The sequence below is a fragment of the Triplophysa rosa genome, linkage group LG20, assembly GCF_024868665.1.
Source record: "Triplophysa rosa linkage group LG20, Trosa_1v2, whole genome shotgun sequence".
NCBI lineage: Eukaryota > Metazoa > Chordata > Actinopteri > Cypriniformes > Nemacheilidae > Triplophysa > Triplophysa rosa.
Genome location: NC_079909.1, coordinates 10108933 through 10130420, shown reverse-complemented (window position 1 = coordinate 10130420; position 21488 = coordinate 10108933). Strand labels below are relative to the sequence as shown.

Below are 21488 nucleotides of genomic sequence, written 5' to 3'. Positions count from 1 at the left end.
CACTTTGCATCATTTTTAATTGCATTGAAAATTAAGGTGATTTGATGATGTGCAATAGCTGTATTATTTTAACACCCTTTAACAAGTGGGCAATCTTTAATTACAAGAAGCATTTGAGACCAATAAGCTAGATCTAAAGCTAAACAAAGCCAATGGATTAAACAGTTAAAATGCCAATGTATCTGGGTCTGGACAACGGTAACCCAGTAAAACCTGTATCACCCAGCATTTATTAATTATGTGTGCATATAAATGTATAAAGCAAATATTCAATCATATGACAAAGCATTGCATTTTTAAAACAGCATATTTATTCTTTTCATTTTAAAAATAAAAAATAAAACTAAAAAGGACCATTTCATTGTCGCTATAAGAAACAGTACGGAAGCACTGAGAGTCTTTGAGCATTTCTAGCTCTTCAAGTATGTTCATTCAGTTCATATATCAGGGAACTGTGCCTATAAGGGGGCAGGCCAGTAGGGGCATGGGGCAGTTTGGGCCTGCTCGGGTTAAGAGTGTTCCGATTCCTTGGCCCAGTCTATTAAAGCCCATTCAAATCAAACTCCATGTGCCTCCTCTTCAAAAGAATCCATCTTTTCCTTCATTCACCAATTCATTCTGAAGTCCAAACAGCAGCAAAACGGTTGTGAGAAAAGTGACGTTATGAATACAGGAAATGGAACAGAGTTAAATATACATGAAAGGAGCAGAGAGAAGACAGTAGAAGAGAGTGAGAAAAGTAAAAAGATTGTAAAGAGTAACAGTAGTTGCGTTAGTAAAAAAACGAGGAGAAGAATCTCCATCCAGTGCATGTTAAAACCTCAAGTCAATGCAATGCAACACTCTGTAAATTGCATAAATGTATATCCTAACAATAATTACAGTAACGATGAACAAAACGGCTTGCATCATTTCCAACAACAAATAAAAGGAAACTCGGCAATAAAACTTATGTTGACGGAAAAAGATCTTTAAAATGTAAACAAATTCACTCCTTCGGTGAAAGATAAGAGGTTGTAAGATACATCCATGTCCGCCACTCTTGTGCCAGGTCCCTCTGTACTAAGTGCAACTGAGGCAGTGTTAGTCTCCATTCTCCAAAAAAAAGCTCTTGACCTGCAGTCCCTTCATTAATCAACAACAGCTCCCCTTGCAGGTCATCTGGGGTGCTGCAGGAATCTGTCCAGGTACTGGGACATGGCTTCCCAATTCCGCCACAGGAAAGCCAAGATTATAACAAGGAGCAACGTAGAAAGCGTACGGCTACGCGTTTTCATCAGCGGAACTACGCAGTTTGCAACCGTCGAGACAAACACTAGAAGAACAGCCATGACTGCCAGCAGCACATTGATGAGTTTGCCGAGTAAAGTGCGTGCCGTGGCATTTTCCAAACCCTCTAACTGAACCACCTGTTGCTGCTGCTGTTGAAGCTCCATCTTAGAGATGCGAGTTTGACAAGCCTCCAATGCCTCCTACAGAAATGGAACGAGAGAGGTGTTATGGTTAATAGAAATAGTATGATGCTAAATGCGGTTAATAAAAAACCTCCTTTCCTGTCAATGTAAGACAAGAGTAGCTAAACAAACCTAATGGAGCGTTTTAGCTGCTTCATATTAGGGCCTCAAGGAAGCCTGTAAGCGAGTAACGTATGGATTTCATTATAAAAATTAAATTACGAGAATGAATGTTGGCCATCATATTGACACAAAATAGTTTAAGGAATAGAGCAGATACTCTTGCCAAATCAATAACCTTTGCATTAGTGCCGTAATGTTCTACTTAAACGTTCATATATACAGTGAAGGAAATAAGTATTTGATCCCCTGCTGATTTTGTATGTTTGCCCACTGACAAATAAATGATCAGTCTGTAATTCTAATGGTAGGTTTATTTCAACAGCGAGAAACAGAAAAGCAACAAAGAAAATCCAGAAAAATTCATGAACTAATTTGCATTTTAATGAGTGAAATAAGTATTTGACCCCTTTGCAAAACATGACTTAGTACTTGGTGGAAAATCCCTTGTTGGCAATCACAGAGGTTAGACATTTCTTGTAGTTTGCCACCAGGTTTGCATACATCTCAGGAGAGATTTTGTCCCACTCCTCTTGGCAGATCCTCTCCAAGTCATTTAGGTTTTTAGGCTGACGTTTGGCAACTCGAATTTTCAGCTCCCTCCACAGATTTTCTATGGGATTAAGGTCTGGAGACTGGCTAGGCCATTACAGGACCTTAATGTTCTTCTTCTTGAGCCACTCCTTTGTTGCCTTGGCCATATGTTTTGGGTCATTGTCATGCTGGAAAACCCATCCACAACCCATTTTTAATGCCCTGGCTGAGTGAAGGAGGTTCTCACCCAAGATCTGACAGTACATGGCCTCGTCTATCGTCCCTTTGATGTGGTGCAGTTGTCCTGTCCCTTTAGCATAAAAACACCCCCAAAGCAGAATGTTTCCACCTCCATGTTTGACAGTTGGGATGGTGGGAGTTGCGGGCACTGCAGGATTTCAGTCTTTGACGGCGTAGTGTGTTACCGATTGTTTTCTTGGTGACTGTGGTCCCAGCTGCCTTGAGATCACTGACAAGATCCTCCCGTGTAGTTCTGGGCTGATTCCTCACCGTTCTCATGATCATTGAAACTCCACGAGGTGAGATCTTGAATGGAGCCCCAGACCGAGGGAGACTGACAGTTGTTTTGTGTTTCTTCCATTTGCGAATAATTGCTTAACTGTTGTCACCTTCTCACCAAGATGCTTGGCGATAGTCTTGTAGCCCATTCCTGCCTTGTGTAGGTCTACAATCTTGTCCCTGACATCCTTGGAAAGCTCTTTGGTCTTGGCCATGGTGGAGAGTTTGGAATCTGATTGATTGATTGCTTCTGTGGACAGGTGTCTTTTATACAGGTAACAAACTGAGATTAGCGCCACTCCCTTTAAGAGACTGCTTCTAATCTCATTTTTTTACCTGTATAAGAGACACCTGGTAGCCAGAAATCCTGCTGATTGATAGGGAATCAAATACTTATTTCACTCATTAAAATGCAAATCAGTTCATAACTTTTTTTAAATGCATTGTTCTGGATTTTTTTGTTGCTATTCTGTCTCTCACTGTTAAAATATACCTACCATTAGAATTGTAGACTGATCATTTCATTGTCAGTGGGCAAACATACAAAATCAGCAGGGGATCAAATTCTTTTTTCCCTCACTGTAAAAACTGCAATTTACCAATTTACCATTTTGCCTGACTTCGCACCACCTTACACCATATGTTTAATGTAAATATTCTGGAAATAATAATTGCTTTCAATAAAAGTGCAACTCATATACATAGGAACAGAATATAAATTACTTGTATGTCTCTGGCTCGTTCATAAGACTGGTACGCGATTTTCTCCTCCATGCTGGCCAGTTCCTGCTTTAGGTTGAGAATCTCATTTTGATGCAGCTCTGTTAGATCATTCAACTGCTCCTCTAGGCGCTCACACCTAAAGTATACACATGAAAAAAAAGTGAGAGAAGAGCCTACAATGACAAATAGCACAACATCATCCTTTCCAGTGCTTTCTTGTTTCAAATATGAAAAACGCAATATAATGCTCCGCATACCATGCTACCAGTGCCATTACAAATCAGCAGTTACAGTACCACATACCTGAATCTCTCCTCCTGCAGAGCCTGCATGATTTCTGTGTAGTCCCTCTGATAGTGAGTCTTCAGGTTGTCAAAAGATTCTTCTAGTCGATTCTGGTTGTCCTTCAATTCCTGAATCTCGTGCAGTAGTGTATCAAAGCCAGAGCTCTGACCGTGCTCCAGTGTATTACCCTTTGAACTCGGAGGCCCCCCGGGAGCTCCGGTGGTGCTGTTTGCCCCTGCCGACCCTGATGTTGCGCTGGAGCAGTCATCCTCGCTGCCGTATTTCGGGCTGGATTGAAGCTGCCCGGGTCCTGGAGTCCTGGTGACAGCTGTCCCTGCACTTGGCAAAGGCTCGTCCCCTTGTTGTTCATCTAGAGAGTCCTTTAAGGCAGAGATGTTGTCTGCACTTCCAAACTTGTTGCGGATAAGAGAGGACACAACTGCTCCTGCGGCGGAGTGAGTGGCCTGGGAGATACTGGAGAGGCCACCAGTCACCTGAGAGAAAACAGGATTGTTTTGTGTGGCTGAGTTACATTATACTTGTCATATAAACTTAAACCAAAAACAAAAGCAAGCAACCATTTTAAAAACATAACCTCCAATACACCAAACTATGCACAAAAGTGTCAGATGTTACCTTTGCCCCCACATCCTTCAGACCCTGATGCATGTCTCGCAGGACATCTTTAGGCTGCCGTGGTATTCCATTGTGCTCCACCTCTCTGAGCTTGCGGTGGTAATGTTCAAGCTTCCTCTGTAGTTGCTGGATGGTTTGGGCAGACTTCTGGTTTTTCTTCTCGAACACCTGCTTGATGCGGGCGCTCTGCTGTTTGTCTGCGTTGTTTGCCAGCTTTAGGTACTCGGCTACATTGTCGTCTCTTGCCGTTTGTTCGATTTTGATCTGCTCCGTGAGTTTGAGGATCTTCTGCTGGAGCTGAGCGATGGCCTGCTTGGTGCGCTGAGGGTCTGGGGTGCCGTCCACTGAATCTACGCCATACTGACCGACATCTGAACTGCCTGACAGAGCGTTAGGAGATACGGCTGGGCCAGAACCTTCCATACGATCTTGCTGAAAAAAAGAAGTGCGATTTAAGAGTGTGGAAATATAGTGTTTCCTTATGATGTTGCATTGATACATTATATCCTTGTTTTGATTTACTTTTGTGTGTGTTTATATTTCCCACGTTTCAGTTAATGAAGAACCACATCATCTAAATAAACAAATATTAAAAATTCAAGTCTTTTTCATTGTCTGAGACACAAGACTAGATGAAAGTGAAAAGATCTTCTCCTGCATCATAATGTAACAAGTCATGAGATATATATATTACCATTTTTTAAATATCTTAACAACAGAGAGATTAGCAACAGAAAAACATTCAACATGAAAAAAAAGCAGTTTACAGTATGACAGCTCACATGTTTAGCACTTACAATCCCACAAAAAAAACCTTTGCTTTCTCTTTAAAAAGTTCAATATTTTAGTTCACTCTTTTACATACTCAAATCAAAATACATTACCATCATTGACACCACAATTATTGGCAATTCACTTTCCGTGCTGTTCATCTTCTCAGGTGTGCCACTTTGAACTGTCTGTGACTACACCAGCTTCAGGTGCCACTAAACATTTTGACCTCTGTACCATGACATCACAACCGGCTAAGGTAATGCAGGGCATTGTAAATAACTGATAAAGAATATTACATTGCATTGCATTTCAATTGGCAAAAATAAAAAAGAACCAACCCCCCCAAAAAAACAACCAAGTAGTATTTTTGGGTTGTTTTTGCACAGAAATATTTTAAGCAAACTTAAATCACTTAAATCTTTAGTGTGACCTCACACTAAAATGAACTCTGTCCTTTCACCCATGGAATGCTGTCACGTCGAAACCTTTATATCAGTAATATGGCCTGATCATAGATACGACATCTAAGAGTGATCTAAGCATCCTATAAAACGAGATTAAAAATGACTATATAGGCTCTGCTATGTTCTACTACTGTATTAAATCTAATTATTGTTAATACTGTCAAATGTCTGTTTGGGCAGACAATTGCTCCCAATTCTAACTTGATGTAGGACAAAATGTTGATTTCTCAACTATGTGGCCATGCACGTGATAAACAGCATATTGATAAGATCCAGTCGATACCTATAGAAACCGCGCCACTGCCATTACAGTAGACTTTTCTCTTAACCTAGGTCAGCTTATCTTGAAACCCACATCTGTTTGATTAAAGTATTTACGTAGCCCTTCTAAGCAGCTAAGCTAACTCTATGACAAAATATGTTAGCTTTCAGTTTCACTAAAACCACATCATGACACATTACGCTCCTAATGACTAAATCCAGAAAACTCAGCTGTAAATCTCTAGCACTATGCATCTACTTTAAAACTAAGAAGCAGCACACAGCCCCCTGTGAATCCACATAAGCACCCCTTTACTAGGATAGCCAGACTCAAACAGTGGCCTAAAATGAATGACTGGGCTTATGTTTGGACACTCCTTTGAGGAGAACATTCTGGATGGTGCCACTAAGCTCTCCAACAACTAGCGAGTTGAATCGGTTTGGCAGACACCCAGATCCTTTAGTGTGTCCAGTGAAAATGCTTAGCTGTCGAAAAAGGCATGCCTAAAAGGGTAGTACTATGAACTGTAGGCATAATTTTTCTGCAGAGATGCATTAGTCTTTAGTCAACATTTGTCTTTGTAAAAACATACTGATGGCTATTTTTAGAGGGAAAAATCCAGCCAGTCATAGAAAAAAAAGCAAGAGTAACTGGTTTTGCAAATCTCTGAACTGCGGTTCTAAATAAAGTCGCTGCACCTGCCATGCAAGAGCAAATCTAACCTTGAATGTATCCTTGAGGACACTAGAAAACAAACAATTACCCTGATCTTACAGCCTGGCTTGTGAAAAGTGGACAAAGTCACTGTTTTTTACATTATACTCAGTGCTGCCTACAGAAGTGCCATGCACTGAAGTGCACCCAAAGACTTGGCTAAATATAGCAAGGCTCAGAGAACATAGTGACCTGCCACACAAGCTTCCTGACCTCTGCACACTGTCAACTCATCTATCCATCCTGAAGATTTCTTCAAGACACATGTGGCATGCAACAGATTGCTGTCTGTGCAGATTGCAGTCAAATATCGATTTAAATGTGTCCCTCTGCTACGTTTAAACATTCTGCTATTGCCTTCAATTAAACACTTGACAGCAGGGCTCTAGACAAATTTGTCCCACTGGTCGCAATGGTGCGACCCAGTTTCTCAGTTGGTCGCACCCTTTTTTATAGTAATCATAAAGACCTTGCATAATTCTCATCGCTCTGAATGCACTGGCCAGTTAACCAGTGCGTAGTGATTGGTCAAATACTGCAAGCGTGTGACGGAAATGTAATGCTTCTTACCATATTTGGAACATCAGGTTCCAAAGCAGTTGTACTGACAGGTACGCCCACCTTACTTGCGTATACATTTGGGCGGTCTTAGTCAAATCATACCACAAACTGGCATAGATTTGTGGGGGTGTGGTTACACGAGGGGTTTCAGGCAGGTCTGGGTGAGCATTCACTTTTAGATAGAATGCATCTTTTGTTCCGACACTTTCATTTTTGCAATTTTACGTGTCTAATACATGCATGGGCAACTTATAACACACAGAAAAACACGTATTCGCACCACCCCTTTAAAATAGTCTGCTATAGAACACTTCATATTTGAGCTTTAACAATTGTGAGCCCAATAAATCCAACTTAAATGCAAAGAAACTTTTTGTTATTTTATACAGTTGTTATCATTTAGTTTTAGATTCAAGTTATATATTGGCTATGAAATGATCTGACACAAATACAATGGATTCGGTCTTCCGACCTTGCTTTTTATTAAAGTGTGTGGGAGAGACAGTTCAGAAACTGACGTGTTCGACTTCATTAAGCGCTGAGCAGAATGATCGGAATATGACATCAATGTTCCATGAGAGCGTTTGAAAAGCACATGGAGCACTCTGTCCTGTGATGCTTTTATGCCGTTCAGTCTGCGCAACACCGAATGAAGTCAAACACACACTTTAGTTTGGAGACAGAGGGAGTGCATGAGCTCTCTGCTCGCTCTTTCCTGCACTAATCACAATCGTGTCATTCACTACTCATAAATCACATAAAATGTTAAAATAAATCTCTGGCGGGTCAAAAATTCATTTTACGCACTCGCACCAATGCGACTGTGAAATTTTACATCGCACGTTATAAAAAAAGATCGCATTTGCAAGCATTTTGGTTGCAGTCTAGAGCCCTGGATAGCATTTACATTGATAAAATGATTAATGGGTATGTGCAAGGCAAGCTGGGATACTTCAACAGTGGCAATAAGTGTGAAATGCAAAAGTAGGCTTTTAAACCTCTGTCTAACAACAGTGTCTGCATCAGATGTGACGAGAAGTGCAACATTTCTAATATAAAAATAAACGTTTCGAATATAGAATACAATGTATCTTGTCATGGTTGGTGTGGACAAAACCTCAAAATAACATGGAAAAGCTTTTCTAATGTGTTGCGATGTTGCATTGTATCTGGTTTAGACACGGTGTAAATAGTTAATATGTTAAATTTGTTAATAAAGCAGTGACACTCCTTTATAAAAAAACTAAAGCAAACTCCTTTGCAGTTTCACAAGTTGTGTCACTAAGGCTATGTTTACACTGTCAATGTTTAGGATTTACTTACAGATTTGAGTCTGGAAATGTCCTGTTTACACACACAACAGCTTACATTTACAGATGCCACACCGTCTGTATGAATGAGCAACTAAAATCAAGCCTGTATTCTATTCACATGTGACAGCACTATAACAGTGACGGACATAAATATAAAACATTACGCCATTAACAGAATGGTATTAATTAAGCATTGTATAACAACAGTAGGCCACACTCAGATATGTGCAGTTTACGACAGTATACTATACATCATTTTGCAAGACGTAAATTGCATTTCATTTTAACACTACACAAGTAATACGACTTAATTATGTGCTTCTGAACCAGTGTTGTTTACATTTTGCAAAAAGAGTCTATGTTGACGTGCAAGTTCAGTTTGCAAATGTGGTTGTCACTCCTGTACGTAAACAAATTGGGTGTGAACGCAACCATATTGAGGACTCAAACTGGACTGACATTCATTTTCTGGTTCCAATAGATGTTTACATTTTATACAGAAGCACAATAAAGTGTTCTTGGCAAAAATAAACAGCCATGATCATTACAGTTTGTATTGTCCAGTATGAGTTCCAATTTCACTGCCAATAGTCTAACACACTAACCCAGTATGTATCAACAATTAAACTATCAGAGATCGTGGACATCGCTGACAACATCAGCGCGATCATAGAATATTCCCTTTGACAGAAATGGGACAAAAAAAGGCGTCACTTAGGATGGGGCACTCACCCGTTCAGACTCCTCGGTGGAGAGATACCCCGAGGTCAACAACATGTCTGCCAAAGCTGGACTGCTGGGTGTATCCGTGGTGGAAGAGGAGCGTGGCCGTCCTGCCTGCAGCAAGGTTTCCTGGGTGCTGCGCCTGTGGATCTGGGGGCTGCCTTTCTGGGGGGGCTCCCCCACCCCCCCTGCCTTGCTGCGCCGGCTTTGCAGGCTGGTCCCTCTCTTCATCATGGGGGGGCCTCGAATCTGCTGCAGCACACGGCTCAGAGCTGCAGGGGGGGCGGAAGCGTGGGGGTCAGAGTTAGGGGTGGCGACCGTAATGGCAGGCGCTTCCCCCAGCTCTGCCCCCGAGTCGAGGGGCTCAGGGATAAGGCCTGTGGAGGAAGAGTCGTACGGCAAGACGGACGAGCGTCTGCGCTGAGGTTGGAAGAACTGCTTCAGGCCGTGGCCCAGCGCACCCATGTTCTCCAAGGCATTGTGGGTAATTTTGGACAGGCCATGATCAGGCTCAGACGCCCTTCTGCTCACCTCTCGCTCTGCACGACCCCCAGAATCTGGCTCCTCCACCCCAGGCTGCTCGCTACCACCCTGATCCATCAGGAGGCGCCAGTCTCACTCAGAGGGTCAGCACAGGGGTGGGGTCTAGCTAAGCTCAGCCCCCACCAGCCCTCTGATAGGCCGATTCAAAAGCCAGGAAGCAAAGGGTAGCAGCGGTCAGGTGGACTCTGAGAGCGTACATGCATCTGTGGTTTGGCGTAAAGTCATGCTCGTCTACCACAGAAGGAAAATAAAATGGATTATGTCATGCAGCCGTGAGCGATGGAACAAGCAAAAACAACAAGTTAATTTTCAATCACAACGATAGCGCGTCGGTTGGCTTAAAACTAAAAGATGTGGCTTTGATTTTTTTTACTTTAACCTGATGCAGATAGATTACATTTATGATGACGTTAAGAGAATGACAAATTACTGACAGTGACGGCAAAGGTCAATTGTTCTGAGCCAACCGAATAAAACTAAATTAGCATAATAAAACTATATCACTATTAACAAACTTCTAGCAATCTACAGCCATGGGTGTTGCGAAGCGAATGAGGCATGACAGAACTACAAAGAAAACATAAAAGTGCTAATTTATGAAATGCTCCAAGGGTCTGTGGGTCAACTGTTTAGTGACTCAAAGTTTACTCAGACACACTAAATTTGACCATTTTAGTGAAAAACATTGCAGAAATTTCTTAATAAATCATTATCAAAACCCTTGTGGATGACGTTTGAAGCATAACACAAAACTATGGTGAGTAGAGGTTTTAGCATGATGGTGAGTGAAAGGTTTGGCATTGTTAAACACATAAGTGAGCTTTGGGCGAGGTGAAAAACGCTCCTTTGTAATCACCCATTGAAGCTGAAGCCATACTAATGCCCCAGACGGTTTCTCAACCAATCATTTATCCATGATAAATTTGTTTTGAAAATGTTTTAATCAGAATAAATAAACACAGCATTCTACAAATCAATATCACATTCTATATTTACATACAAACACTGATACAATAGCAATAATTGGACGTTTCAAGAAGATAAACTGTGCCTCCTACCATTAGTCCAGCCTGGCCTCCACTGGCTCACAGTTCAGGGTTGGCTGTAGAAGAAAATGGTTGTCACTATCACACTGGACTCCACTAACCAATATGGCATACAGGGATAACAGACACTTTCACAAAGCCAATTCTACACCGTCAGTGTAATGATCCATACTTGAAACAATGAAAACAGGGTGTGTTCATATTTAGATTATGATAAATGATTATGGCATGTGTTCTTTTCGAACAGCCACAGTTGAGCAATTTCCGGGGAACATATGATTACATCATTAGGTCATCATTCCATTAACTCATTGAATTACTTGTTTTATTTATAAATGACTACATTAACTTTCAAACAGAAATGTAGGCAAACAACCATGGCACAGAACCATTAGAAAAAGTAAAATAAATCTCTTTCATTCATCGATATCCGACACGGTCTAAAATCAGACCTAAAGTTTCAGATGTATCGAGTCGAGTCTGGCGTGTGAGCTCAGGGCTAAAATGGGCCTCCGATGGAGAGAATAACAGTCTGCCCTAATCCTCTTTATTCAGCTTATTTCAACACACATGAACCCGCTTACCGCAGTACCATGCTGCTCTATAACCATTTCAACTCTTAATATCATGAATGTTAACCTCATGTAACCTTATTGAGTCTACTGGGAAACATGCAAATGTTTCTTCTACCCTTTGCAAACAGACAGCACTGCCAAAACCATCTCATGAATGTAAACCTCAACCACACCTGGATCCATGGTCAAACAGAAAATGTGAAAAATGTGTCTAAATTGTAAGAATGACTATCCAGCGTGCTAAAGTAAGTAACAGCCATCATTGTGAACCATGTTAAACTAAACCCGTGACCCACACCTGAGTGGAGTAAATAACCCTGACCTTAATTTGTTTAGAAACATAGTATCCTTCAGATGTGGGAGTGGCACAAAGCAAGGTGACACACGGCGCTGTGAACGAACTGCCGTGTCCGTGAAGCTATAGAGGGTATGCATTGACATCACTTTCCCACGTGAACACGCTGGGACACGCTCCCTTGAGTGGTAAAACTAAGGCAAAATAGCTGCATTCAATAGGAGGAACAAAAACCTGGTCTAAAAAACGCAATTATTTGCTGAAAATACAAGCAGCTGGACTCGACAGTGATCCTTATGACTACCTTATGACTTACAAAGGAATCAGGTGTTCTTAAACACTGAAATGTTGCGTGGAATTGCGTTTCCTATTATTGTAACCATTCATTTTGCCCAGTGTTTTACCACTCAAGCAGGCGCGTTCCGGAGTGTTCACGTGGGAAAGTGACGACACTTGCACACCCTCTATAGCCGTAAAGAAGTGTTGATGTGTCTGTGTCCTACATGCATAATTAAATGGACGAGTGACGCATACGCTCAGCACAGCTATTCTAACACAATTATATTCAACACAACAGCAGGTTAACAAGCATAGCACACACCCAAGAACACCCTGGGGTGCTGTCACACCAGTTACATCTAGATGTATTTACAGAACAAAAATAAATGTATACATAACAGAAAAGCACCAGGCACCTGTTTGAGGAACATACATATAACCAACTTATTCTGGAGTGTTGAAGTTGATATTTAACTCTCTTCCATCATTTAATGCTAGTCCAAGTCATAATGTACCAACACAGGCATAACTGTGGACATTTGGCTATGAAATATTTGAGTTGTGACATGTGAAAGCTTAAACTAAACTTAAACCTGGCATTAGGTGTGTAATTGTTTGGGTTTACAGTTAATCAATTTGTTTTTAAAAAGACTTTGCGATTGAATAATTTTGACTCAAAAACAAACAAACAAAAAAGAACAAACTAAAAACACCAAGTTGCCTGATCATTCAGTCCTGAATACAAGTGTATACAAGTGGCTGCCTACCTACTGCTAGAGACAATTCTTTCAGCATGTCTCCCTTCACCTCAACTCCTATATTTAATTTTAATTCATCCACATTTTATTAGGGATGCACCGAATGTTCGGCCACCGAAAATGTTCGGCCGAAAATAGCAAAAAACCGCAAGTTCGGCCGAATGAGAGACACGCGTGCGCTTTATTACTGCCGCAAACATTTTGGCAGTGCGTGCGTGTGCGTGGAGCATTGTGTCAGAGAAAGACACAGCACGGGACTTGCCACACGGAAGTAAATTTCCGAATGAAAGCGTCTTTACCGGTCGGTAACTTTACTTCAGACGGAAGCGGGCAGTCTGACAGTAGCCCCGCCGCTCGCGACATCCTTTGACATCATACAGTGGTCGCGTGCACACAGTTCCCTGTACTAAACAACTTGTCAAAGTATGTTCTGTGCATCTCGGCCACGAGTACACCTTCTGAGAGAACAGTCAGCTTTTGTGGGTGGAGTTTGGAGGAGAGACGTGAACTGAAATGGTTGTCAGTCAGAATTGCTTGCATTGGATGTTTTTTTTTCTCAAATCATTTTGCAATGTAGCCTATAATAATCCAACAGTTTTAGTTTATTCATTTTTTTTAGCTTATGGCCTAATGTGGAATGACAGTTTTTAATGAAGTGTTTTGTTGTAGGGGTACAGAGTAACTTACATTACATACTTTTAGCAGTCAGTTATACGCCTAATTAATATAGAGGCTATTCAATTTCTTGTTTGAATTTACTTTGTTTTGCTCAATTTTATATTAAGTTGCATTGTATTTCATTGAAAAGCAAAACAAATTATAAAAAGCACATTCTGTCTATTCAGTTTGTAAAATAGTGAAAAAAATGGCTTAATAAATAGAAGAAATGCAAAAAACCATGTTCGGTGTTCGGTATTATTCGGCCTTCGGCCAAGTGTTTCACATCATGTTCGGCTTCGGTCAAGAATTTTCGTTTCGGTGCATCCCTACATTTTATCCATTTTTGGAGATTTGAGTCTCAAGCCGAGGCTCTGGATCAAGCTTCTGCTTAGGATATCAAACCAAACCTGTTTACAATCATTTGTACTATGACTGGAAAGGCAGGTGAACTCCTTTAAATGACTATTGATTCAAATTTTATTGTCAACTGATTATTGACACAATTTAAAACTGATATATCAAGATTAATACAGGGATTAAACAAACTGTGATAGGAAGGCATCAGAAAATGTTACTCCCTTATTTAGCATGCCTACACAAAAACACTTCAAACCAACTAGATTTTTGTTGCTGAAATGGGTCATCTTATTCTCTCCATCTCTCTCTCACCCAGTGTCGTTTACATATCTTCCCAAGGTCACATCACTCTGTGTCTGTATGTGTGTGTGTGTGTGCGCGCCTTTGAGCAATAATACACTCAACTACAGACTTCAAGACATTCAGAACACTCAGTCAGCACATTCCACAAAAGTAGCACATTATAAATCCTTATGCATCGTTCTGTCTGCATACTCAAGCTTAATTTGCAATATATTTTACTGTGAAACAAGCGACAAATTGTTCTTCAGGTGCCTGAATAAAACAATAGGTGATAAACACAGCGCCATACCTTCAGTTTCAGTCATCAGCAGGCCAGCTCTATCTTCCTAACATAGAAAACTGATACTGTAGACAAATTTTAGTAATCCAAAACGGTCTTCTGCACATAGACAATGAATCACTACTGGATACTGTCCTCTGGACACTTCAGACAGCTTGCCCCTCATAAATGTATGTGTATCACAAGCTGTAAAATGAAGAAAATGCATATGAAGTGATTTAAGCAAGACATTAAAAAACAATTGACTAGTGTTACATTGAAACTTTAATGGGTTGGCGGGTAACAGTTATGCGCGACACAGGTGCCCACGTTTCTAAACTGAAATCAATGAATGATAAAAATTTCAGACATTGTAAAGAACACGATAGTGTAACGTTAAGCATACGAAGCTAACTGACGCTGCCAACTCTCGCCATGTCGAGCTGTCACTGACAGATTTCAGGATGACATGCTACACAGAGGGTTAAAACATTAATACAAACCTATTTGTCTATTTGAGACTGACGGATGTGACTGAAGAATTATTCCGATCGTTTTCCAGATAACTTATGCCAGTTAATGTAGTCGCTAGCCGAGTTAGCTGCCCGGCTAACGTTAGCTGGTGAACGGACAGTTTACGCCCAACCCAGGCTAATACTATACACACACCGCTGCAAACAATCAACCGAGGCTAATAAAAACATCGGAAACACGACACTTAAGAACGATCAGCTATTAAACACTGGTTGCGAGTTACAATACAGACTGTATGTTAATGTCTGTCAAAAAGATACAAATAGACATCCAACATCATCAGCATCTGGTCGAGCGAAGCAGCTTGTTTGGGTGGCACCACGCAGTGCGAGTGGACCTTGTATCAGAAGTATTCAGTCGATACAACGGACACAATCGATCACACGTCATTTTTTATGCTGTCTGACCTGCTGCACCTGATCTCGCGGCGTGCTCCCTCTAGGCGAACATTCTGCTAACGTCACACCGACTGGATCAACAAGCTAAAACCGACTAGCTAACAAATAAGGCGAAAAACAATGATCGAACCTGCAGGCCTAACGACAACATATCGGCGACTAATGTCCAAGTACAGGCGTTTTAATACTACAACTTACTGAGCGCTGAGAGAATTGTGCCGATGTCCGTTAATTTCTCAAGATGGAACACGCCCCCGGTGACGTCAGCGGCGCGCACACGACGCAGCGGTCATACTGCGCGTGGCACGAAATGGCGGACAAATAGAACATCAGAGACTCAAAACAGAAATTGGTCAAAATACAGCCTACAGCGATTTGCGTTGCAGTTTTCAGCAAACAAACTAATGTTACTACATGGAACAGTTAAAAGGATAGTTCACCACAGGTTGTTGCAAACATGTATTTTGTGCTGCTGAACACAAGGAAGATTTGGAAGAATGTCAGTAACCAAACAGATCCCCCGACTCGTCTATTTACTGCCCTAGTAGAAAAATATGAGTCATGGGTGAGATCTGTTTGGTTAATGTCATTGCAAATAGCTTTAGCATTCGTTTAGCAGAACAAAGAAATGTATAAATGTTTGGAACAATCTGAGGGCAAGTAAAGACCGAATTTTGTTTTTTGGTGAACCATTCCCATCCGGTGTCATAAAATGCAGGCGCTTTAGAAAATTAGTCAGGAGGTTTTTTACTTGGGCCTAAAGATGCATTTTAAAGAGACTGCTGACCAACAATCTGCTACGAGTCAAACTTTAAACAACCATTCACAGAAACAAAACTGTAATCATTCAAGCATTATTAGTGTGGCCGAGCTTGCGTTGCAATCAAGGCCTGTGAGCCTAGTAGTGCTGACTACACCACCCCAAATGAATGGGGAATAAATAAAGAAACACAGATCCCTGCCACTCAAAAAGGTTTAGGCAAGAGATGCTAAAGGTAGTTACAAAATCAGCATTCAATTTATTACAATAAAAAAATAGATTTGGCCAAATAACAATAAAATACACATGAATCAGGAAAGCCCAAAATACAAAATAACAATCAAACTCAAAATAAATCAGCTAGGAGCTGAGGCGTCCTGTGGACAGAGCAGGCTAACACACACACTAATTGTGCAAGAGAATAACCACACCACTCAAGATCACACCAAAGGCACAGCAATAGTGACGCAGCAACCTTCAATAGGATTGCGCCACTTGGTGCAACAAGGAGTCAGCCCGCCTCCGGACACACTCAGCTCCTGCAACCAAAGAACAAAAGAAACACATTAAACCATAAAAGACAACCAATAAAACAAAACAAACAAAGAAACCAAAATAACCAGACCAATCCCAGAGTCACCGCTCACAAAATCACCACCTGACCGGTTCCGTCCTTTAGCTACGTACTCACAGCCACCATAACGGCACGGCAGTGAACAGCAGGACTCCCACACTTATGGTGACGGTGATGGCCAAAATAAAAAGAAACAAAAAATACAGATAAAGCCAAAATAACAAAAAACACAAAATTAACTTGGCTTTCCACGATGCAACATAGTCCAGGCACCGCTAATCAACAGGAAGGTGTGGCGACAGCAATTCTCCCAAATCTAAACAGGTAGGAAACAGGGAAACGTCACAACAACAGTTCTTCCCATAACACATGTGGAAGCCGCCAGACAGCTAACAGGACCGGAAGATGCCACGTCAACGGTTCTCCCCACAAAGCAGGTACAAACAACAGCAAAACGCCAAGCGAACAAGGGCAAAACGGCAAAGTAGCCACGTAGCTAGCATTTAGTTCCAAAGGACCACTGAAACCCTTCTATGCAGATGTAACCTGTTAAGCATAAAGCAAAAATCATTAAACATTAAAGAAAAACAAACGTATTAGTATAGACTATATTATCTTGCATACCAAATACCGGAGCTCACGTCATTCCTGGCAGGCACTCATCCAGCAACATGGTACATAAGCCCAACTAAAAACAATAACGAACCATAAGGTACTAAACAATTTTCTAATAAAGTTAAAATAAGCCACATAGCCAGGGAAATAGGCAGCCAGGACCCAGCCAATAGGGCATGCAACAGTCCCTGCTAGCAATAAATGTAGTTAACACCCATCCTTAATACATAGATCCAGGGCTACAAACAGCACTTCCCTAACTGACGACATCACCAAAGAAAAAGGCAGTGCCAACAATGACGCACATCCAAGTGGCCGAAGTTCACTCATATACCCACAGGCTCAAAATAAATTAATTCAGCGGACCATGCAGACATCACGTGATTCGCCCTGCTACATTAGGTTTGTTAAAAAACCCAAAAGACAAAAACATGACACTCCAGGCATCAATAGAAAACCAATTTAAGGACTTCTCCGGATTTATGACTGAGCAAATTGGTGCATGAAGGGATATTTAAACACAGATGGCATCTTTGACTTGATTGGTTGAGGACCATGGTACATGGCATGGTACAACTGGATACAGTTTAGTTCACCCCAGGTTGTTGCAAACATGTACAGTACATGTACCAGGTGGTACAGAGAGTGTTAAGAGGGTCTGGTCAACAGTATAAAGGTTCTAGGTAGAAAACAGAAACTTGTTAGGCATGTTTGTTTCTGCCTGGCAGAAATAAGTTGACATTCCAGGTACACGAAGGATTCGCTTGTTGGATCAGGGGCCTAAATGTTTATGCAATTAATTTTTTGGTAGGTTTTGGTTAATTTTCTTGTCCGCCTGGTGAGCAAGTAATTAGGCCCGATGGTAAGCCTGACTAGTTTCTTTCGGTTTGAAACTTGTTCTCCCACTTGAAATTTTATTGCATTCCTTTTCATGTGCATTTGATTTTTTTGGGTTTGGTTTAACGTACGTTCTCAGAGGTCATTTGTGATGGAAGAGCGGCATCCTTGAGTAGTATTCATTCGTACAGTACCACCAATAAATCTGGCAAGTTTTATTACTTAACCCGAGTGTTGTATTTTTTTGATGATGGTCTTGTAACATTTTCTGCTGAACACAAGATATTTGGAAGAATGTCAGTAACCATTGCCCCATTTCATCCATTTACTGCCATAGAAAACTGTCACTACTCAAACTTTAAACATCCGTTCACAAACAAAACTGTAGTCATTCAAGCTTTATTAGGTTTGTTCAAGAACTTGAAAGACAAAACATGATGCTCCAGGCATCAATAGAACACCAATTTGAGGACCGCTCCAGGCATCAATAGAACACCAATTTGAGGACCGGTCCAGGCCGCCCAGCTCCAGGTCTTTGCGGTCCAGGCCGCCCAGCTCCAGGTCTTTGCGGTCCAGGCCGCCCAGCTCCAGGTCTTTGCGGTCCAGGCCGCCCAGCTCCAGGTCTTTGCGGTCCAGGCCGCCCAGCTCCAGGTCTTTGCGGTCCAGGCCGCCCAGCTCCAGGTCTTTGCGGTCCAGGCCGCCCAGCTCCAGGTCTTTGCGGTCCAGGCCGCCCAGCTCCAGGTCTTTGCGGTCCAGGCCGCCCAGCTCCAGGTCTTTGCGGTCCAGGCCGCCCAGCTCCAGGTCTTTGCGGTCCAGGCCGCCCAGCTCCAGGTCTTTGCGGTCCAGGCCGCCCAGCTCCAGGTCTTTGCGGTCCAGGCCGCCCAGCTCCAGGTCTTTGCGGTCCAGGCCGCCCAGCTCCAGGTCTTTGCGGTCCAGGCCGCCCAGCTCCAGGTCTTTGCGGTCCAGGCCGCCCAGCTCCAGGTCTTTGCGGTCCAGGCCGCCCAGCTCCAGGTCTTTGCGGTCCAGGCCGCCCAGCTCCAGGTCTTTGCGGTCCAGGCCGCCCAGCTCCAGGTCTTTGCGGTCCAGGCCGCCCAGCTCCAGGTCTTTGCGGTCCAGGCCGCCCAGCTCCAGGTCTTTGCGGTCCAGGCCGCCCAGCTCCAGGTCTTTGCGGTCCAGGCCGCCCAGCTCCAGGTCTTTGCGGTCCAGGCCGCCCAGCTCCAGGTCTTTGCGGTCCAGGCCGCCCAGCTCCAGGTCTTTGCGGTCCAGGCCGCCCAGCTCCAGGTCTTTGCGGTCCAGGCCGCCCAGCTCCAGGTCTTTGCGGTCCAGGCCGCCCAGCTCCAGGTCTTTGCGGTCCAGGCCGCCCAGCTCCAGGTCTTTGCGGTCCAGGCCGCCCAGCTCCAGGTCTTTGCGGTCCAGGCCGCCCAGCTCCAGGTCTTTGCGGTCCAGGCCGCCCAGCTCCAGGTCTTTGCGGTCCAGGCCGCCCAGCTCCAGGTCTTTGCGGTCCAGGCCGCCCAGCTCCAGGTCTTTGCGGTCCAGGCCGCCCAGCTCCAGGTCTTTGCGGTCCAGGCCGCCCAGCTCCAGGTCTTTGCGGTCCAGGCCGCCCAGCTCCAGGTCTTTGCGGTCCAGGCCGCCCAGCTCCAGGTCTTTGCGGTCCAGGCCGCCCAGCTCCAGGTCTTTGCGGTCCAGGCCGCCCAGCTCCAGGTCTTTGCGGTCCAGGCCGCCCAGCTCCAGGTCTTTGCGGTCCAGGCCGCCCAGCTCCAGGTCTTTGCGGTCCAGGCCGCCCAGCTCCAGGTCTTTGCGGTCCAGGCCGCCCAGCTCCAGGTCTTTGCGGTCCAGGCCGCCCAGCTCCAGGGTAAACAGTTACGGGAACTTGAGGGTCAGCAGAAGGTACAGTGGGGGCAGCTGTTGGCGGCCCAGGCCACTCAGGGAAAGGGTAAAAAGTTAGGGGTACTTGAGGGTCAGCAGAAGGTACAGTGGGGGCAGCTGTTGGCGGCCCAGGCCACTCAGGGAAAGGGTAAACAGTTAGGGGTACTTGAGGGTCAGCAGAAGGTACGGTGGGGGCAGCTGTTGGCGGTCCAGGCCACTCAAGTCCGGTGGGGGCAGCTGTTGGCAGTGTCAAAGGGCAGGAAAGAATCACTTCATGCTCAAGGTATAGCAAAGGAAGATGTCTTTCCATATCCTGAGAAAGACAATCTTATTAATCTAGGCTTTCATAATATGAAACTGCTGCTCTTTTTGTACTTCACAAACAGGAGTAAGAAAATTGTGTAGTTGACAGGACTATTACGTCTTACCTTCATTACCCAACAGCCTCCAGTAAATGGTGCTGTAACCACCAGAGCACCATCAACAGTAACCAATGTGAACCCACATTTAGAGTACTCTAACAGCAGGGGTTGCCATAATCCATCAACTAAAAGGAGAGGGGAAATCCTCAAGAACTAGTTAAGTTTAATTTCACGCAAGAATTTAAGACAAAAACCACCTTTGATCTTTACAGTATCAGCCCTGAACCCAAGCGAGATAACCATTCCAGTGGGCAAGCAAGAAACTGTAGGAAGGGGAGCAGAAACCGTCGGAAGCAGAAAACTTGCAGGGCATGATGCCTGCACTGGTGCCCCCATTATAATCAGAGACAGAATATAACTTCCACTCTGTCAGAAGAGAGAAAGATTAAGACCCACTTTCACTGCAACAGAAGCAATGTCATTTTTAGCACTGCAGGCGCACACACTAACCTGTTGTCGGACAGGACAGCCACGGAAAGGAACAGAAAACGAAACATCCCGACGAACCCTCTTCACAGAGATACCACAGCTGGCAGGGATCTCAGACACAGGCACTGGAGACCCCACTCCTATTTAAACGAAACCATACCATTAACAGACCTTATAAAATGTGATAAGGAAACCAAAAGGTTGTATAGGCTTACCTCTATCAACCAGGAAGTGGGGCATTTTTAGGCCAGGAACACGCAGGGTCATAGCATCATTACCACAGTGCACCGAAGGACCCAGGCGTTTCAGCTTAGCCTCAGCAAGTTGAAATTTTGCTTAATTTAGTTAAATGAGACAAGTGAACCAGTTGCCCATTTAAATAAAGCTGTAATTTAAACATGCAATTAACATACCTTGTTCATCAGACCAGTATCCATTAGGCTGTTCTCCTTGTCTTTCAGCAGAATCATTGGATACACCACTGCCAATAATAAGCTTGCCAAAATTGAGTGTTCTGTTGGCAATGGTGCCATGAGAAAAACCCATACCTGAAAAAGCAGCATGACCAATCCTTAAACAGCTTGCTGTCACCACAGTCAAGCCAAAAAGTAAAATATCCCTAAGCCCCAGCATCGCAAGGGCAATACACTGTTCTACTCTATTTGTGAGTGCTGCTATAACAACTCAATTCAGTAAAGAAAAACTTAACTGCAGAAGTTGAAAATCTCATCAAGACAGAGTATGCTTTTTGTACTCACCTTTTGTATTCAATCACTTGGTAATTTACATGGCTGACCAATAAAATCTGTCATCTGTGTAATCAATCATCACTTAGTTTATTGTTTTCACCTGTGTCTCATTACGTTGTGAGTTAACACAAGGGATGCAAATATCTA

The 21488-nt window shown here is 43.2% G+C and overlaps 2 protein-coding genes across 5 annotated transcripts; both read right to left on the bottom strand.

Annotated features, from left to right (window-relative positions):
- Positions 1 to 288: 288 nt before the first annotated feature.
- tmcc1b (transmembrane and coiled-coil domain family 1b) lies at positions 289 to 16619 on the bottom strand. 4 transcript variants are annotated; one of them, XM_057362670.1, is made up of 8 exons: positions 14661 to 16619; positions 14188 to 14364; positions 10684 to 10727; positions 9092 to 9856; positions 4272 to 4703; positions 3654 to 4129; positions 3351 to 3486; positions 289 to 1472 (listed from the first exon to the last, which is right to left on the bottom strand). In XM_057362670.1, exons 4-8 carry the CDS (start codon positions 9680 to 9682, stop codon positions 1158 to 1160), a joined length of 1950 nt encoding a protein of 649 aa, XP_057218653.1. In that variant the 5' UTR covers positions 9683 to 9856; positions 10684 to 10727; positions 14188 to 14364; positions 14661 to 16619; the 3' UTR covers positions 289 to 1157. The 4 variants fall into 4 exon arrangements, with proteins under 4 accessions (XP_057218653.1, XP_057218656.1, XP_057218655.1 ...); XM_057362673.1 differs by having other exon boundaries at positions 9092 to 9354; positions 14661 to 16573; XM_057362672.1 differs by having other exon boundaries at positions 9092 to 10727; positions 15099 to 16619.
- Positions 16620 to 19773: 3154 nt separating this feature from the next.
- LOC130571598 (uncharacterized) lies at positions 19774 to 21290 on the bottom strand. The gene is made up of 6 exons (XM_057362712.1): positions 21006 to 21290; positions 20808 to 20927; positions 20614 to 20732; positions 20361 to 20529; positions 20170 to 20288; positions 19774 to 19978 (listed from the first exon to the last, which is right to left on the bottom strand). Exons 1-6 carry the CDS (start codon positions 21223 to 21225, stop codon positions 19898 to 19900), a joined length of 828 nt encoding a protein of 275 aa, XP_057218695.1. The 5' UTR covers positions 21226 to 21290; the 3' UTR covers positions 19774 to 19897.
- Positions 21291 to 21488: the final 198 nt, after the last annotated feature.

What these genes read in the sequence shown, in the direction of transcription:
- tmcc1b (XM_057362670.1), bottom strand. Translation starts at nt 9,682, where the DNA reads ATGGATCAGGGTGGTAGCGAGCAGCCTGGGGTGGAGGAGCCAGATTCT. An exon ending in TGAAGGATGTGGGGGCAAAG is followed by an intron (nt 4,130 to 4,271) that starts GTAACATCTGAC and finishes GTTTTCTCTCAG; the next exon opens with GTGACTGGTGGCCTCTCCAG. An exon ending in AACGAGCCAGAGACATACAA is followed by an intron (nt 1,473 to 3,350) that starts GTAATTTATATT and finishes CCATTTCTGTAG; the next exon opens with GAGGCATTGGAGGCTTGTCA.
- LOC130571598 (XM_057362712.1), bottom strand. Translation starts at nt 21,225, where the DNA reads ATGCTGGGGCTTAGGGATATTTTACTTTTTGGCTTGACTGTGGTGACA. An exon ending in CCACTTCCTGGTTGATAGAG is followed by an intron (nt 20,733 to 20,807) that starts GTAAGCCTATAC and finishes TCGTTTAAATAG; the next exon opens with GAGTGGGGTCTCCAGTGCCT. An exon ending in GCTGTCCTGTCCGACAACAG is followed by an intron (nt 20,530 to 20,613) that starts GTTAGTGTGTGC and finishes CTCTTCTGACAG; the next exon opens with AGTGGAAGTTATATTCTGTC.